Source organism: Besnoitia besnoiti, chromosome X (genome assembly GCF_002563875.1).
Source record: "Besnoitia besnoiti strain Bb-Ger1 chromosome X, whole genome shotgun sequence".
Taxonomy (NCBI): Eukaryota; Apicomplexa; class Conoidasida; order Eucoccidiorida; family Sarcocystidae; genus Besnoitia; species Besnoitia besnoiti.
The window spans coordinates 957,269-976,139 of NC_042365.1; the positions used below are offsets into that span (position 1 = coordinate 957,269).

The 18,871-nt window shown below is 55.1% G+C and overlaps 3 protein-coding genes across 3 annotated transcripts; 1 reads left to right on the forward strand and 2 right to left on the reverse strand.

The window, feature by feature from the left end:
• Positions 1–2,961: 2,961 nt before the first annotated feature.
• BESB_016920 (putative phosphate transporter family protein) lies at positions 2,962–7,812 on the forward strand (the record flags this gene model as incomplete). Its single annotated transcript, XM_029360407.1, has 8 exons — positions 2,962–3,265; positions 3,640–3,955; positions 4,393–4,486; positions 4,843–5,223; positions 5,669–6,274; positions 6,538–6,894; positions 7,159–7,426; positions 7,757–7,812. The coding sequence occupies 8 exons, from the start codon at positions 2,962–2,964 to the stop codon at positions 7,810–7,812; spliced, it is 2,382 nt and encodes a 793-aa protein (XP_029216383.1).
• Positions 7,813–9,874: 2,062 nt separating this feature from the next.
• On the reverse strand, positions 9,875–9,973 carry BESB_016930 (uncharacterized protein; the record flags this gene model as incomplete). The annotated part of the gene is made up of 1 exon (XM_029360408.1): positions 9,875–9,973. One exon carries the CDS (start codon positions 9,971–9,973, stop codon positions 9,875–9,877), a length of 99 nt encoding a protein of 32 aa, XP_029216384.1.
• Positions 9,974–13,630: 3,657 nt separating this feature from the next.
• BESB_016940 (putative rhoptry kinase family protein ROP34) lies at positions 13,631–15,478 on the reverse strand (the record flags this gene model as incomplete). Its single annotated transcript, XM_029360409.1, has 2 exons — positions 13,631–14,613; positions 15,133–15,478. 2 exons carry the CDS (start codon positions 15,476–15,478, stop codon positions 13,631–13,633), a joined length of 1,329 nt encoding a protein of 442 aa, XP_029216385.1.
• Positions 15,479–18,871: the final 3,393 nt, after the last annotated feature.

Sequence of the window (18,871 nt, forward strand, 5' to 3'; positions counted from 1 at the left end):
CTTTACGGGGAGGAGGAGCAGGCTAAACGCGGAGAACAGGAAGATGTCACACGGAGGTCAAGTTAAACGCAGGGCACGGGGGCCGACAACCGCGACGAAGTGGAAGGAAGAAGACACTGGAAAGGAGAAAAAAAAGGAGCGGCGCCATATAGCGCATTTGCCGAACAGAGGCCTCGTTAGTTCACCCAGATGCATTGGATGTTTTGTCAGGAACTGAGAGAGGCCGTGGAGAAACACAGAGACAGTGAGGCAAAGGCGCAAGCACCCGGAGCCCATCGACCGTTCCGCCACTTTGTGACGGTGGATAGTCATTTAGACGGGCCAGAACGACGAGCCCCTTAGCAGCGCAATGACCGGAGAGAAGCGGCTGGCCTCAGATGGATATATGTAGCTCCAGGTGTTGGTTCTACCAAAGTGAATACGTCGCGCGAGTGTATGTACGCTGCTGATCGGCTGTCTATGCGCCGCATCAACGAACCCGGGCACGCGACATCTGGACGATGTGTTGCATCCCCATTCAAAACACAGGCGATTTTTAAAACCGCTTGATGAAGTATTTTTTAGCAGCTAGAGCAGACAACTGACGTGGTAAAACCTTATTGTCGACACGTTGGCGTGGACACGAGCACGAAGCAGCTCGCTGCGACGAAAGGCGAGGAAACAAGAGCACAAGGAAAGAATCCGGCAATGGAATTTTAGGGCGGCGTTCTCTCAGGCGCGATCGGCAGCCTGTCACGAAAGGCAAGGACCGGGAAGGTGACCTACTTCGAGCGCGGTCGCACGAACATAATGCTGTGGTTACTCTGGCAGCCGGAAACGCCGGTAAGATGCGCGAAAACTGGCGATTGTGGCCTCAAGAACGTTTTTTCCACTTTTTAAAGCAACTGTGAGAGAGGCGATAGAGCTTGTTCAGGGCGATAACGGCGAGCTTCTGTGCATCTGGCCGTCCCGAGCTCCTTTGCGACTTGTGCAGACATCCCGCGTGTCACGCGCACATTGCGTCTGCAAGTCTCAGCATGCGACATGGAGGTGAGCAAGAGCTGAACGCGGGGGTTCAGACCTTTTATTTTACACAGAGTTATATGTGTTTGTTCATCGTAAACTTTCCCACCATATCACAGAATTACGTTCTGACCAACTTCTAGTACACATGTTTTTAGGTTTTCCCCTTTCTTGAAGAAGGACTGCGCAGCTAGCTCTTTCTGCTGGAGACAAGAAGACAGGGGTGGACTAGGACCGGCGGGAAAGCGTACAAGAATGACCTAGTTGCTGGGGCCGCTCCGAATGCATGCATGCCCGCCAGTGGTGGGGCGTGCAAGCGGGGTCATACAAGGTGTGGAATCCCAACAAATCGTATGCAATCGGGACGAATAACCAGTACCTTCTGTCCCTTTGCGACGTTTTTTCCGTGGCGATCTTTGGAGCGGTGGTAAGGGGAGAACTCCACGCGTTCATTCACAGGTCACTGTCGGTTTTCGTGCCGATGTTCTATCCTTTTTTTCGCCCCATTTCCCGGGGATCGCCCATGGGAGCCCCCCATCCTACCGCTCTTGTCTCTCTTTTCCAGCGGCTCCGGGCCTTGGAAGGGTGAGCCCTTCTAGAAAAAGTGAACCCAGGAGATTTTTTCGGACTCCCCGAATTCACTCACGTGCGAGACCCGTTTTTCGTTTCCCCTCTCTCTGCACTCTCTTCGTCCCCGCGCGTTCGGGCCTATTATTACTCTGCGAGGCAGCGTAGCTGATGAAAGGGAATAATTTGACAGAGGAACGCCGTTGTGTTTTTCCCCTCGAAGACTCCAAGATTAACCGCAGTGTGGCGACCGGGAAGGCGTGCAGAACACAAAGACGCGACGAACAAACGGGAGCAAGAGAAAGGCAGAGGTGAAAGACCGTCCATTCCTGACATGTGCGTGCTGGATTCGGAAGCAGTCGCCCTTCACCAGCATCCCCTGGCAGTCTCTACGCAGTCTCCGTTGTACTCTGCATCTGCACTCCCTCGGTTGTACAGCGAAGAGGTCTCTTGCATATTCTTCTTTCCGTCCTTCCCCAGGTCTGTCTTGTTTTTTCTTGACTTCGTACCGCCGACTGTTTTCAGGTGAAACCGCTCCATTTCTTTCTTGGCACGGCTGCCGGGCCTCTCAGTTGTTTCAAGCTCGAGTCCGCGCTGCGTCTGAGGTTGAGATCCCTGTTCTCTGCGTGACGTTTCCGACTCTTGATTCCTCGCGCATATGGAGCTGCGTTCGGTTCCGGATCTCCGCTGAGAAGTCGCAGCGGATGTGACGGGATCGCTGCTGCTTTTCCTCTGATTGTCGCCTCTCTTCTCCCAGACATGATGATGGCCACGCTGTCGAGGGTATCTAATCAGTCTCTCCCTGAAGTCTCCGGTCTTCTCTGTCTCTTCGTCTGTTGCCTCTCCTCCCTCCTGTCTGTTTCGCCTGTGCAGTTGTCTGCACTTCCGTCAACTTTCTTAAAGCGGTAACGTAAACAGCGTCTTCTCGCTCGTTCTGTGGCGCCCGTCTGGAAGAGCATCGCTTGTCTTGCGTCCATAGTTACGGACCGGGACCCCACATGTCCGTCTGCATATGCATATTTAGGTATTTAACTATGTGTGCAGGATATAGCTTGTACAGGCTCGGCGTTGCACGACCGTAGTTTCTGTATCGCAAACTTCTTTGTGACTCAACTGCCTCTCTTCCTACTCTCCGGTCTCTCCGTCGTCTTCTCTCCCCTTCGTCGTCTGCTGCCTCATCCTGGCACTCGTTTTTCTCTCCTTCCTTCTTCGTTTTTTCGTCGTCTCTGTTGCTTTTCTCTTCTGTCCGCACTCGCGCGGTGCGTCTTCTGCGCGTCTGTCTTCGTCTCCGACCTGAGCCCTTGCGAGCGCCGTGTCACAGCTGGCGAAGGCTGCGCTGGCCACGCCTGTAGTCGAAGAAGCAAAGCAGATCTGACGCGCTAGCCGCGCAGCATGGCTCAGGCCTTTGATCCCTTCGGTGCCGCCTCTGCGGCGGTGAACGCGCTCGCAGAGTCCGTCTCGCCTGCCTCCGGAACACCTGCAGACTTCACGTGGATCGTCGTGGTCGGTGGCATCACGTGCTTCCTCACAGCCTTCGCCATCGGCGCAAACGACGTGGCGAACACGTTCAGCAGCTCGGTGGGCTCGCGGGCGATTCCGCTATGGGCAGCTATCGCCATGTCCGCCGTCTTGGAAACACTCGGCGCCACGCTGCTCGGCGGGGCCGTCACAGACAGCATTCGATCGAAAATCATCGGTGGGTCAGAACCCAGCTCGTCGCGGGGGGGGGGGGGCGGGGGTGGGGAAGAGGCGGGCAGGGAGAAGACCTGCGGTGCGACTACCGTGTGCTGAGAAGAGCTCATGCTAGGCGGAAATGTTCCAGCGCCGCATGCAACTCAGAGGCGTGCATGCACGTATATACGCTTATTTTTGTGTAGGGGGGCTGTCTAAGGGGGCCGCGAGTTTTGCTGAGTTGCTGCTCGACTTTGTCGAAGGCATGATGTAGGCGATTCGAATAAGGTGGACGAAATATGTGAAGCCTCACCGGGAGGCTCGGCGCAAGATAGGAGACGTCAGCCGGCGCAGGTCCTCATGGGTTTCTGTCTGCTTTTCGTGTGTGGGTGCATTCAGATTTCAATGTGTTCCGCGAGACGCCGTCCATTTTGATGACAGGAATGCTTTGCGCACTAGTTGGAGCGGGACTTTGGCTGTTCCTCGCAAACCACCTGAGTCTGCCAGTCTCCACGACGCACTCTATCGTCGGCGCGCTGCTGGGCTTCGGCTTGGCGTCGGGAAACGTGCACGCGGTGAAGTGGCGGCAGGTGGCCTTCATCGTCGGCTCGTGGATTGTGGCGCCGCTCGCCGCGAGCTTAGCAGGCGCCTCGATCTTCGTCCTCATGCGCGGCCTCATTCTCAGAAGCAAACACCCGCTCGTCCGGGCCAAACGGTGCGGCCAGAGAGCCTTCGCACAGCCCCGGGTGGGGAGGGGAAGGGGGGGCTGGGTGTGAAGCGCGCGGTTTGCTTATATGTACGGGTGCCTGCGTTGTCTGCATTGGTGGCACGGCTCTATTCGGACTGCATCGAACTCCGCAGTTGGAGCAGACGGTAGACGCCCAAGACATGCGTGCATGTGTGGAGGCGGGACATTTGCGAAGGACGCCTTTCCTCGAAAAGTGCGCCAAATAACGGAGTCATGTGAAGGTTCAGGAAATACATAGGGATAGACCACGAAACGAGACGTGGGTGGGACTTCATATATACAGGCAGTCGCAAACGTGCGTGGTCGTTTACTCGGGTATTAATCCCTCAGGAGGCGCCGACGCGGGCGCATGTCTTCTCTGTGTGTGAATTCGCGTGTGTCTCTGAATTGATTTTTTATTGCAGCTTTCTTTGGATCTTCATTTGGCTGATCACACTGACATTCTCCGTCTTCCTGGTCTTCAAAAACTTTTTTGAAATCAGCACCACGTGCGATCAGGTGAGAGGCTTCCCAGCTTACAGGGTTGTTTTTCCAAATCCCGTATAGAAAATGCTCCACACTTCCAACTGAATCAGAATCTGAAGCTCCTTTTTCAGCTGTAGTCAGGGCACCAATAGTCGCTCATTATTTGTGTGTATTTACTGATTTTCACAGGTGTCTGCACTTTCACGTGCAGTGTTATCCGTGCACCTTCAGTTTGCGTTTTATGGAAACATGCGGGTTTGACGTATCTCGCCCCTCGCTCGCAGTCTTTCTTATGAGGTGGGAGGGCGTGTGCGTCATACTCTCGCTGCATCTGGCGTGAAAGCGCGTCCTTTGACATGTGTGTTTTCTGCTGGGATCGATTTCTTCAGCTCATGCCGAGCGGCGAGGTCATTGCGAGCTACCCCTGTCGGATTTCGCAGTGGGCTGATGCCCACAGAGGCATTTCTATTGGCATTGCTCTCGGGCTCTCGATTTTCCTCGCGTTCGTCATCTCCATGATGGTCTACCGCTTCGCCTTCTACCGCGTGAAGAAGTATCGCCAACGCCAAGCGGATAAGCGCGGCTCTAGAGACGCAGAGGCGCGCATGCGCATGATCGCCTACGGCGACGAAAGCGCCTGCAGAGATGCCGTTGTGTCTTCTTCATGTCTCCCGTCTTTGTCGCCTCCTCGTGGGAAGCTCAGTGACGAGGTGCTGGGCGATGCTCACGCCGCGAACAACGAAGACAGTCTGGGAACCAATGGAAAACATGTAGGTCGCCGCAGCCGCCTCGCTCTCTAAATTCTAGATGGGGGGGATGTCTTAATAATAAACACAAAACAGACGTCTCCTAGGACATCAACTCGAGTGCCTGCGGACCGATGCAGGGCGCTGCTGCAGCAAGGTTTAGGGGTCGGGGCGGGCGCGCACCCAGGGATGGCTGTTAAAAATCTGATACTCTCATATATGCAAATCCCACTGATGCTGGGGTCACATGATGCGACATCGACGCATATATATATATATATATATATGTATATGCTTGTGCTGCGTGTTCATGTGGAAGTCTGTGGCAGCCGGAGCGGCGCCGAGGCGTCTGCATGCACGCAGTACGTAGATTTGTGTGGATTGCTTGATGAGGACGCACGAGTCATTCACGCGCGGACACGTGGCAGATCGCCAACTTGCGTTCTTGCTTGTATGTCTTTGTATGCAGCGTGGGCGTGTCGAAATGGCGAGTATGTTGCATCCGCAGTTCGTCGCGTCTACTGCGGATTCCCTCCACAACAACGGCGCCTCGCCGCTCTTCCACTCGTCCGGTTCGCACTGCGCGCCGCCGCCTTTCTCTCAGTCTGCGTTTTCTTCCACGCCAGCCGCGCAGTCGGGCGCTGTGGCGTTCGTACAGACAGCCACGCATGGCGCGCCGCCGAGAGACCCCCAGAGCGAGGCCGACGCAGAGACGCGGGACTCGCCGATTAACAAAGACGGGGGTGCGGCCGTCGACACCGGCAACTCTGCCAGCGTGAGCGGAGACCGCGCCGCGGTGCAGAGCGGAGGCGACAAAGGCGAGGAAGAACAGAGGGCGACGCCGATCGCCGCGCAGCCGGAGGAACGGTGCCTAGGTGAGGACGGAGCTCTGTTCGTACCTCACCAGGAGGACAGTGCGAGGCGCTATTACATGCAACACGCAAGAGACGCGAGCCCCGAATATATCGAGGCCGGGCTTGCCGACGAGGACGATGACGAGGAACCGACGACTTGGAGAGGCAAACTGTACGCCAAGTGGCGCAGCATGCCGTGGTTCAAAGATATACATGCAGAGGTAGGCAGTCGCCAAGACGTAGCGCTCTTGCTCGTCGCGCCCTAAGAGGGACTCTTACGACGTTTACCGAACGACACATCAAGAGAGGACGGAAGTCGCCGCAGCGCTCTGCGTTCGTTTCTTGCGGGGGGTTTAGCAGGCGAGCAGGAGGGTTTAGAGTCTGTTGTTCCTGCGGTCCTTCGGCCGAGGCGTTCTTCGCTGGGGACAAAGAGCTGTCGCAGCGTCACCGTTTCTCTTCCTGGCACTCTGTTTTTTGTCCCTAGTGCAGCGACGAAGACGAGCTGGTGGCACGCTTGCAGACGGGCGCGGAGAACTTCGACACCGAGACGGAGTTGTTTTTCTCCGCTTGCCAGGTGGTATCTGCGTTCATGGGATGTATCGCGCACAGTGCGAACGATACCGCCAATGCGATCGGACCTTTCGCCGCAATTCTCACCGTCTACCAGACAGGAGGCGCAGACAGCGAGATCGGCTCGCCGTGGTATATTCTTCTCTTTGGCGGGCTGAGTATGTCTCTCGGTCTCGCGCTGCTCGGCTACCGCGTCATTAAAACCGTCGGCGTCAAGCTTGTCAAAATCACACCTGCGAGAGGGTTCTCCATGGAACTCGGCGCTGCGTGGGTAAGCCATGGCTAGCATTTTTCATTGGATCAGTGGTGCCCATGTGTGTGCACACGCGGATGTGTCTAACTCAAGCGTGGTGAGGTCTGCAGCTTCGCGGAGGATACTCCACAACCACTGCAACGGGAGGCCGCGGCCGTGAGCCACGCGGGAGCAGGATGCAGAGACGACTCGCGCCTGCGGCTGTAGACACTCGTGTTGGCGAAATCCCGCCTATCGCCATAGGTGCAGATGTGCTGTGTCTGCGGTGCCTCTGTTTTCCAGACTGTGTTGATCTTCAGCGCAGTCGGTGTTCCGCTTTCGACGACCCACTGCGCCGTAGGAAGCACCGTGGGTGTGGGCCTTATGGAGCCCAAGCCGAACACGAGGCCGGACGCAGGCGAAGGCGTGGATGAGGATGAGGCCGCAGGTTTTAACAGCGAAAGGTGTATGAAATGTCCTCCGACATGCCCTGCCGTCAACACCGCCTCTGTCAACTGGAAACTGTTTGGTGGAGTCTTTGTGTCGTGGATCGTCACGATTGCGTTCTCGGGTAAGCAGCGGAAGCAAGGGGAGATAGCGATATTCAAAGACATCCTAGCTACCCGTTACGCACACCCACCCCGCCCCCCCTTTGTAGTGCTGGAGGGACAGGGAGGATGATCGTCCCGCAGAATCAGGGCCGAACGGCGCCTGTGGGTCGCTTTTGCTGTGCAGTGTTAGTACACCAACAGATCAATACGGGCAGGTGTCTGGCCTATATATATATATATATATATATATATATATATATAAATATGCATATGTAGTTATGTACCCCATACGAGTAGTATGAGCCATCAGGTGTGTGTGCGGATGTGCTGTATATGCCTGTTGTGTGCAGCCTTGGTGACGGCCGCTCTCTTCTCCTTCGCCGCCTTCTCGCCTCGAATGGTTTAGAAGTCGCATCATCCGCATTAACCTTGTCGGCCGACTATCGATATCTGTGCATGTATGTATACTTATGTACGTATATGCCTCGTATATACAGCTTGGCGTCAGTGGATCAAGCAGAACTCCTGCCTTACGATATGTTTTGGTGTCAAGCTCTCGAGTGCTTTCCTCACGTGTGAATGAAGAGCAGCCAGTATTCGCGGGTTGTCGCCAGTGGAGGGCCGCACCGAGCGGCGGAGACTGAGCTGCGCTTCTTCTGAAGGTCAAGGAGCCTTTTTTTTGTTGCCGCAGACCGAATGTAGAAGTGATTGTTGGTTGTTGGTTGTCACGTGTGCATACGCTATTTGTCGCGGAAGACCCCCTCGGGGCCAAGTCGTTTTGAACACGAGTTGCGAGATCGCGTGCGATTATTTCCTGCGAGGAAAAGCGCTGCTTTGCCATTTGAAGAGGTTCGTAGATGGTGGGCGAGCCGTTCTGTTTTCCGTCCGACCTAAGATTTGCTTTAGGGAGCCGATGTGTCAGCGCGACTGGCGAGAGGTATTTTGCCGGACGCTGACGTTGATACAGAAGCAGGAGCGAGGACGCAGGGATGGAAAAGTCACAGTGCGAGGAGCACTGAGGGGAAGCGGAAACTGAGGCGGTCCGAGTGGAGAAGGGACGGAGAGACGAGACGGGGGACCGAAGGAGCTCCAGAGCGATATACAGAATAGCGTATGAAACGGGATGGAAACGTTTGATGGAGACGCGTTTTTGGACTGCAGCCGATCTGGGTGAAAAGAGTGAACAGGCTCGACAGAGAGTCTGGGAATGTGGTTGTCTGTGGCTGGATGCAAACTGTGGAACACCAATGGCTGCCAAAGTGGGGTGGCGGCGGTTTTTGGCGCTACTCAAAAGAACTCCGCGTGTATGCGACGATGAGACCACAAAAGTGGTGTGGTTTCGTTCCATCTGTTTTTTTAGGCGATCTTCGGTGCAAGCAATGTCTCGTGTTTTCGTGGGATGCTACGCGTCCGTCATCTAGTTGTCAGTTTTCTCCTGGCTAGGAACCATGGCAATATGGAGCCCTGCATGCATGCTTGCAAAGCCGCATGAGGCTCGGGCACATGTGGCTCAAAGTTAATCGGCAGCTGGTGGCTTGTCTGTGTCGTAGTGCGGCTATGCGCCGATTCTACAAAGGAGCTCTGTTTCCGCAGTGATTACAGTCCAGCGAAGCTTGACATGAAAACTGTAGTGAGGATGAAGTGCGCAAGGCAGCGAGGAAAGCAGGCGAACGTCGTCTCGCTAGTCCGACAGTACACGGTCGCGCTTCTGTCATGCGTCCATCCCATTTTGACAAAACTTTGTCCCTTGATCTTATACACGGCTGAGACGTCGTGAACGAGCTCTAAGTAATCGCGCGTACAATCTAAAGTCCAGAGGGGTGTCTCGGGCATCTGCCGAGGTTCGTGCGGGCCGCCCGCGATCTTTGTTTTGGCATGCTCATGATGACTATCTACAGCGCGTGATAAATTGTCACGTTCTTGAATGGATGTATTTCTCGACTTCGCTTGTTCTGAGCTCTTTACATCCCCGTCTATGGCTGCGCGATCCTGAAGGGCGCCCCGTTCCGCGCGGTTCTGGTCCGCGGCTCGCAGCTCACCAGCGATCTTCAAAGTCGGCGTTTTTTCAACCTGCCCTACAAATTTTGCTTTCTGACACAGATTTTCGCCTACACACTGATTGTAGACGCCACTGACTCCCCGTAGAATCGAGACTCTTTGACCTATCATAAGCAAGATGTCGCCCGTTGTATCTGCCCCGAGTTCGGAAACGATCTGGATCCCATCTGTACACCACACCGCGGCGGCGCACACGCTTCCACTGCTCTCTGTGTGCACGCATGCCTTGGCCCAATAGATAAAGTTAGATTGTTCAGTCATTGGTGCTGCGAAGCCGATGGGCACCACGTGCTTTAGAGGGAGAAATATGCTTGGGTTGGATTGCTGCACAAGTCTATTGTACCTCTCCACGAGGACCCAGTCTAGCGCTCGCTGAGTGGCAAATGAGGCTAAGCAATTTGAGGCGGAGCTTAATGCGCTGCCAGACACCTCCTCCTCAGTGAGCGACCTTGCACTGCAGGCGAGTTTCTGGAGTAGCGATGGTAGGCGGGAATTCGCTGGAGAACCATCTTGAAATTCAAGTCCGGAAGACGAAGCAAGTAAGGGCTGGGTTGCATCGGCGAAGTGCGAGAAGGGGAAGAGCTCGGAGGAAGGAACAGATGTCTCGCTGGTTTCTTTGCACTCCAGGTACGAAACCTTGCCGCTTACCACGCTCAAGTCGGCTGATTCTCCTGGATGAAGAAATGAATCCCGCACCGCGACTCGTGCTTTCTGTATTTGCACGCCGTCTCCGGAGTCCTGACACCAGGTGAATCAACGCAGGAAGCACATGAACATCGACGGAGTGCACCAGGTTGTCTTTGACGTGACGTAGTTTGTGAATGTCTGTGCCACGATCCGGTAACACGCCGCCACTACATGACAATAATCCTAATCCACAGTAGGGAGTGAGCTCTGGAAGGCTGCGACAGGATTTGTGGCGGAGGGACAAGGCCACAGACCGTGGTTGCTGCAGTGGCTGAAGACAGTGGCTAAAGAACCTCGGGTAGAACCACGGGAGAATCCAACTGCAATATTCCGCTTCACAAGCGCCAAACCCGGCATCGTGATTCACGGGTATTTAGGCGTTGGCTCCTTTGTTTTGCAATGGCGACCGCAAGCATATTCTGAGGGAGCGGTTCCGTTCCCGTCCTTGAGCTCGCAAGATTGCGTTCTTTCAGCAGACACTGAGACGTGCGCCTGTGAAGAAGCAAGATCGTTCCTGCCGAGAGCCTCGCCTGCCCTGCTCTGCGGCACCACATCTTTCGTGCGACAACTGCGTTCGCAGCCTCAGCGCGGGGCACGGCCCAACCAACAACAAATCGTCTTTGTTCTTCAGAAGGGACGAGGCCAGGCCCAAAGCGGGAGTGTCCACCCCCGTCACGCAGACAACTCACTCATTCCGGCTCGCAGTGGTTTCATACTTGACTGCAGGACAACAGTAACTGCTGATAGGCACCTAACACTAAACTAAAACACGCCTTACTGAGTCTGACAGGCCGACGAAGCACCCGCTGAGATAGGAGGTATCGATATAGAGTTAACTGAGTCCGACCGCGCCACAGCAGTTGATAAGAACTCATTCTGGCCTACGGATTGATATGTGCAAGAAATATGTTAGCAGCCCAGCGCTGCCAGCCATCGGGGCAATCGTGCGTCACATTGTCTTCAAAGTACAAAACAGTCTGTGGATGCGGTATACAGTGGTATAATGCACGGTTGCTCCTCTACGTCGGCGGCTTTCAGAGACTCAGGCCGTGTACTGCCCTTGTCAAGCAACTCCAGACTGAGCCCTGCAGATGGTGGGGGGCCAAGCTCTACGCACATGCATTTGTTCGCCGTCGAATGGGGTTGTCGTACGTTCCGCCGACACACTTCCGCCCTTTATCATGTCAGACGGAAGTGTCCCGGCGTCAAAGTTGGCAGAGTGCTCGTTCCATGTAGAGGGAACAGCCGTATCTCCTGCCGCCCGATTTGCGATGGCTGCTGCGATTAAGGCGCTGGTCAGGACGCTCCTGATTGAAGGCATGATGCATGCAGTTTGGAGCCAAGGTTCATGACGGGCAAAAGGACAAAGAGAACCACCTTCGTGAGGGAATGCGCCGCTCAATCAAGCATTTCTGCTGCCGCTTAACAACGATTCCACAGATAAACTATGTGATGACAAGTTCGGTCGCATGCATACCCTAAACTCGTAAACCTTGCGCATGCATTAGCTTGCTCTCCTCCCATCATCGCTGCAGGTTCGTCGCATGGTTAAAGCACGAGTGCAATGATGCGATCGCTGCGCAGATCTCAGCCGCGGTACTTTCCAGCATCCCGTTCCCAACGCGCAGGAACGTGTGCCACACAGCTACAGTGGCGTGAGCCCGTGGCCGTCAGCGAGTAAGCACAGCAGAACAGTCACTGGATACTGACTACGCGATGCCTGTTCGTTACACATGCACGAGATCACATCCCTACTGAACACCCAACGCGGCTTAAGGCAACAGGAGGGATCGGCTGAAGCCGCCGCGACATTTGTACCTCATTACAGGGCCGGTGCCACAGAGAGGGTGGCGAACGATTTGGCGAATAGTCAGAGAAACACATAATTCCAACGCAGGGCGCAATGGAAGCGACCACCGTGCCAGAAGCCTACTGTTCAAAATTCTGTGTCCAGGCTCTTCCGCTGACGCAAACGAGTGGACATGCGATGGCCCTCGAGGTACCAAAAAACAGCCGACTCCTCATACTCTGATTTTGACAAAATCACTTAGCATCTATCTGCCCAGCGGTGCACGAAAATCGTTCCACCTACAGCGGATTCATTTCAATGATAGTGCGATCTTAGTAGTGTCGTATAATGCGGAATAAATTCAGATCTAAGTTGTCGAGTTAGCTGAAAGCCTACGGGTATGCCTCAAGAACTCGGCAGCTAGAGAAGGCCCTTAAAGAGGATCAGGAAGGGCGTCTCCCGAATAGAGACTCGACAGATCATCTACAGCATTCTGCTAACAAAGCGCGTTTTCCTTAATGGAGAGTACACTACGGTTTGTGGGACACCCTGAAATAAGAGCAAGAATACAACTGGAAAACCTTTGATGTAGTATGAAAAGGGATCCCCGCCTCATGACGTATGACTGTCCAGGTGGAGAATACTGAAAAACCGTAACATTTCCAGGAGAGTCTCCAGATGCGACTATCCCTCGAATATTATGTTGACAGCGGAAACCGTGATGGTGGTGACATCGAAAGAAATTCCGCGTAAACCCGAGCAGTTGCCTGCTTGATGTTAGTGTGTACGGCATACACAGATCGGATTCGTTGGTCTGGCACCTGTTTGGTAATTGGTTGAACGCTTTTTACGCCTGGTGTGCCGCCTTCTGTAACTCAAGACAATCGAGAATTTCGTTCCCTTGCGCGAATTCGACCCGAACACAGGGGACGACATGCCCGGACAGCACCCACAAAAAGCTGCAAATGAAAACCGTACAGAACACCAAAGAGCACTAGCGCGGAAAACACACTCCAAAACGACACACAGTCCTCATCTCTTCCAGATGGAAGAGCGAAAAAACTTCCGGCTAATGCGGACTTTTTTTTTCAGGGTGCACAGTTGCAGCACATGGTGACGCCTCCAGGACACCACACCACTCACGTGCACCGGCCAGTCTTCCGAAGATTCGCAGCCTTCTGAAAGTGAAAAAAGTGTGTCCTCTTAGAGAAACTTCCGATTCCGCAGTTCCGCCCCTCTTTGAGCCACGGGCCACGTACCAGCCTGCCCCTGGCCTCAAAACAGTGCCGTTCAGTTAGCAGCAGCGGAAACCGTTTCATTCATGTCTTTCATAAAGTGACTGTTTACCTGGAACAAACAACGCAGAGCGGACCAATGAGATCGTACGTACACAAGGACAAATCACACGTAGTAGATGTTTCCTGTCTGACTTCTCTCTCCGTCCCCGCCTTCGCCGGATCCACTTCCTCCCCTTTGCGCTCGATCGTTGCGTGCGTGTTCGAGGGACAGCACAACATGCAACCTTGTCCGTTTATGAGAGACGGTGTTCCCCCGTCATGTGAACTGCATTCGTACTTCATCTCGATGTCGGACTCCCAGCTTTCAGCCGTCGCTCTTCTCTCGCGACTTCCCACACTGTCGTTTTGTCTTTCGTCCCCTACTTCCCCCCCGCTTTCTTCTTCGCTTCCTTTTAATTCATGTCGTTCTCTGCCTTGGCTTTCTCCGCAGCTGCCTCTCGCTTCCGCCGCTGCCACTCTCTGAGTTTGTCCGCACCGACCAGCTTCCTGAACGGCCCCCGGCCTGTTCTCTCTCGCACTTGCTGGAAGTCGATATCTTCGAAGAACGAGTCATCCATGACTTCACGGATATTCGGCCGATCTGCAGGAGACGTCGCCGTCATGCGTGCCACCAACTTTTCGAATCTATCTTTGTTGGGTATAGCAACGCCCGCTTCATCCAACATAGATGCGATCTCAACGAACGTCTTTCCGAGGCTGTAGATATCTGTTTTCTCCCCGTACCGGACGGGCATGAGCGTGCTGCGCGTAACAAATGCCGCCTGCGTTTCAGGAGGCATATATCCCTCCGTGCCAAGCGCGTAAGCCAACTCGTCCGTCACCTCGACAGTCGCCAAGTCAGCGACGACGACGTGGCCGTAGGGATCCACCAAGAAGTTGTCTTCCTTGATGTCTCGGTGCGTTAAATTTCGTTCGTGCAGCTCCCGGATATCAACAGCCAGTTCGGCCAGAAGAAGGACAAAGTTTACATTTTTGGCGTGTATTTCCAACATGCCAGGCAGCGGCCGGTACAGAGGGAACACAAGGTACACCGTGCGCCTCCTGGCACTCCGGAAGACTCCAAGGAGCGGCAAAAAAACCGGAAACTTGACCTCGTCCGCGACCATCCGGTGGATATACGACTCCATGATCGGCAAGTAGAAGTCCAGCAAGCCGAAGGGTATCGCCTTGATGGCGATGCCGTAGGGGACATCGTCTTGCAAAACGCTTAAGAGATTCAACACGCTCTTTGACGGCTTGGGGAAGAAGTGGACTTCCGAGCGCGCATCATCGAGAAAACTAGTCCCCAGAGCAGAGGATACCTCTTGGAACTCAGGAAACTGCGATTCGTCAATTTGCGGCAGGGCCTTATAGATTCGCCGCCGCATTAAAAAGCCTGAACCCGGCAACGCACAGCGCAGACCGACCAAATACGAGACCAAACACATACAAGGTACGACCTAATAGTTTTCTGACCGCCAAGGTTTCTACGCTCTCCCTCCAACCGAGTTGCCACGGGCGCAGACACAGCGGGAGAGGACGCGTTCTTGATTTCAGTGTTGTGTATCTCACTACGTCTTCGAAAGGAAACTGCTATGCTACATGCACACACTGCCACATTTGTGTGTCCTGCGGAAGCTATTTGGCACAACAGCAGAGATGACAGTCGTATACGCAAGTGTCTCCTTCCAGCACAAGAATCCGAATCCATGCATGTATACCGTGTTTGCAGATGCCCCCATGTGTGAGTGACAGTCTCTCTCTGCAAACTGCTCGTTATTTACATAGGCGCATGTGTATGTGTTTGTTGGCAAACCCACATAGACACACCTTCCCACAGAGCCCCGGGGAGGAACTCGGCAGCGAGAGCCTGGGAAATCAGGTGCATCTACAAAGAACGTTGCCTAGCGTGTACCTGGCACGAGGCTCTTGAGGCGTCGGCGCAGAAGACCAGGGCTCACACCCTGAGGGAGGCGTCCGTCTGCGTGTCCACTGTAACCTTCAGCAACGCGCTGAACCTCTGATCCAACAGCGGCAGAGTCGCCATCAGAGTCCTGTGGTGCACCGGCCTGCTCACGAGCCGCTTCCGAGAAGAGAGGATAACACGGCTGGCTACCGACGACATACAGAGAGACAAGGAGGCATCCCAGCAGGGCGCGGGAGAAACGAGTTCTTGGAAGATGCGTGCAGAAGTGGGAGAGCGGGAGGCCTCGACGAAGCCCGCCAGTGGGAGAGAGAAATGCTCCGGGGACTGGCGCCATTGCGTAGTCTTCGAAACGGTTTGTCGACCCCAATGGCAATGTGATGTCGCTCCGCTCTGGCCGCGCCGTCGCGGCTCTATGGGCGCTCAAAGAGGCACGCTGGTGACCCAGGACGAAATCTGCGCAGGTCCCCTATTTTCTATTTGAGAATTCCCTCGCCCGAGATGCTTCATTCATCCGTGGCCCCAGAGCCCCGGAAAATGCAGCGGGTGTCAAGCTCCTATGCCGCAGCTGGGGTCGGCCTCCCGTCCTGTGATTCAGCGCAGACGAGGGTACCTCCGTGACGGATGCCAAGTGACGGATGCAAATTGATTACGCCGTCCATACATTGACGCCGGCGACTTTTTTCTGAGAACTTGCCGATGCAACCCATACGACTGTAATGCGACCTTCAGGATCCTGGTGGCTATGTCCAGTTGGCCGGGGGAGCTACTCCCAGCCCCGTAGAATTGCGCCGGAGAAAACCCGAGAGACACAGCGTACTGCGACACATGCCTCTCATGCGAAAAGGCGGGTAGACAGTGCGACAACTGCTAAACACGCAGTGCACAAATTAACACCGTGGGTCTGTGCCAGCCTGCACACTGTCAGCCTGTGAACCATCCGCAGGTGTCGCGGGCGACAAGGTGGCAGCCGAGCCCGCCGCAGGGAGAATCGAGACGACGGAAGCCTTGCTCTAAAATGAGCCTAAACCCTAAAAAAATCGGCGACAATGGCCTACTTCAAATAAAAAGAAAACGGAGGAAAGCACGACGACTCGACGATGTAAAACATTGCCGTTTTGCACCGCTGCGATCTCGACGGACGTCAGGTCCACGCAATATCGCCATACGACTCCGTCACTGGATAGTCAGCCGCCACTTTCGCGGCGTCGCACCCGTGTTCGCGGCTCGGAATTTGGCATGGAAGTCTTTCAGTCACGCTACATTAGGCCCTGGACGCCGGACCAAAACGAAAAGCTGAAATGGGCGTGCACCTGGCGTCCGTCGCATCTGCCGTCCGTCGCATCTGCCGTCCGTCTCCTTTCTCTCTTCATTAAAGGCGAAACAACGACCGAGATTGCCGCTTACCTCCGCACTCAACGAGCGTGCGCCGCGGCCATGCAGTCAAACAAAGGAAAATCTCAATGTCGCATTGCGGTCTAAAACGCGCTGACTGGGTATAAAACAAGTTGCTTTCATCTCGAGACGCGCCAGTCTCTCTGCTGCTGCTGCTTAGCGACATGCGGCTGGAGCAGCCCTCGCAGCGACGCTGCGCGCCGTGTGTGTCGTAAAGCCGGCCGAGCGCTCGTGCCGCCGTTCCTCTCTCGGAAAACGAGTCGTCCCCCGCGCATCCTCACTCGTTTCTCGGTAATGCGCCCCAGTTGACAATTCCGTTGTCCAGTCGTGTCGCCTCCATGATGCATGGGCTTGTTTCAGATGGAGGCCAATGACATGTGGCTGCACCTGACGGGGGCTGTGTCCCTCGGAGCACCAGAGCCGGGCGCAGGAGACCAGCTACGCGAGCGTACTGCGGCGCACACAACGAGACGCCGACGCCAACAACTGTTTAGGGTTTAAGATTTAGGGCCATGTAAGCCGGTTGGCCATAATTTGACTCCGGCGCAAGCGCTAGCCTCTTCAGCGGTTGCGCTTGTCTCGGCGGCGCCCCACAACAGGGAACTGCGGCAGGATACATCGAGCCCCGTGGCTCGCCGGTGAAGGGCAACAACTGTGGAGACGTTGCATCTTGATGGCAGACGATCGAAGGTAGAGTCGTGATGCGTCACGAATATCCAAATAATGAAAAGGAGGCAGCTAGCGAACCACGAATGCGACAGTTCGCTCTATTGTTAGAAATGAACCTTTGGAGCCAAGAGGGACTTCCTCTCACGGCCCCTTCCTCGCTTCCATGACAAATGTATGGGTTCTGGTTCAACTAGCACCCAGTATTGGAACGCTACTACACTCGTATATCCCCAGGGTAGCCTACTACCCACCGAGGAAACGGGAGGGGAGGGGGGGGGGAGCGGGCGGAGCCTGCTATATTTCGTGAGCAAGTCTGTAGGTGCAGTGTCCTCTTGGACTATCCCCCGTCCAGCGAGACAGCGTAATGACTTGTCAAGCGCAAAAGGCTTCGAATTGCTTTCGCCCTGTTTCGGTTGAGGCACGGCGACGATGAAGAAAAGGCGCTCTCTTTTGAGTCATCGCCGGCGTTACAACACCAGCCCTCTTACTTTCTGGATCGTGAGAGAATATAAGATCCGTTGGTGCGGGTGTGACACCTACTATGGAAACGCTGTCTACCCACTATCACTGTACTGTACCACACATTGCAGTGTGTACACCGTAGCGCACTCGAGACCTCAAGATCCGCCCGCCCGCGTAAACCAACCCCCCAGATACGTCGAACGCTCGAACCGTTTCGCTTGCTGCAGTCTCCTTCCGTTTCAAGAGCCGCTGTCGAGAGGAATGGAAAGGCGGATTCCGCGCGTCAGGAGGCAGGAAGAAGGTAGAATACTAACATGCTAAAAGTCGATGACGCACATCGCAGCTATTTGAGCCACGGACGCCAATCATGTTCCAACAACAACCTTGTTCTCAGCCGCCCATGTTCAGGCTCGCTCGATCTCGCCCGCATCACCTTCCTCCCGTCACCCTCGTGGAGCTGTAAATCACAGCACTTCAGCCCCCCTGCGAATGAGGAGATCGCACAAGACACGGGCGCAGCTGCTTCGGCCGCTGTTCCGAGAGTGTTTCACTGTTGGCACTAGCGAGCCCACGCGGAGCGGCCTTCGTTGAGGGGCCTCCACACAGTATAGCTGTATTGATATACTCATCTCTGTTACCCCCCGCAAGCCGTCAAAGTGACCCGTGACGGCTTCCGTGTCGCTGCGTCTATCATGCCGCGCGCCGAGGTTTGAGTCGGTGTGCGGACGTGCTGGAGCGCATGCACGCGGAAAAGGGGGGTAAATTCACTCGTGACATCGCATCATATTTTCCCCTCAGCGACGCCACGTGTGAATCCAAGCTCGAGACGAAAGGAGTCACGGGTTTCCTCATTTCAGCCGGTGCCTTCGGCTCACCTTTGGCACGGCCTTCCGTAGCTCTTGTGCTTGACCGGGTTCCGCTCAACTCGCGAGACAGGCGTGCATGTCTAGAAGAAGGCTATTGCCGTTTCTCGCGTTTGGCATGCCGCACAGGTCAGCTAGCGGCCAAGTATGTCATTTGCAGTTGGCCTGAGTCACTTCCGTTCCTTGGCGCCGTCATTTCCACCGTTTTCTGACGGGTGCCTCAGCTGTGCCCGTCTCGTTGAATCTCTCAACTGCGACTGCAGAGTCGCTCAGTCGCCTTTCCCGCCCTCTGCTTCACCCGCCACTCCCCTCGGTGCCGCGAGTGGGATGTGCCGTGATGC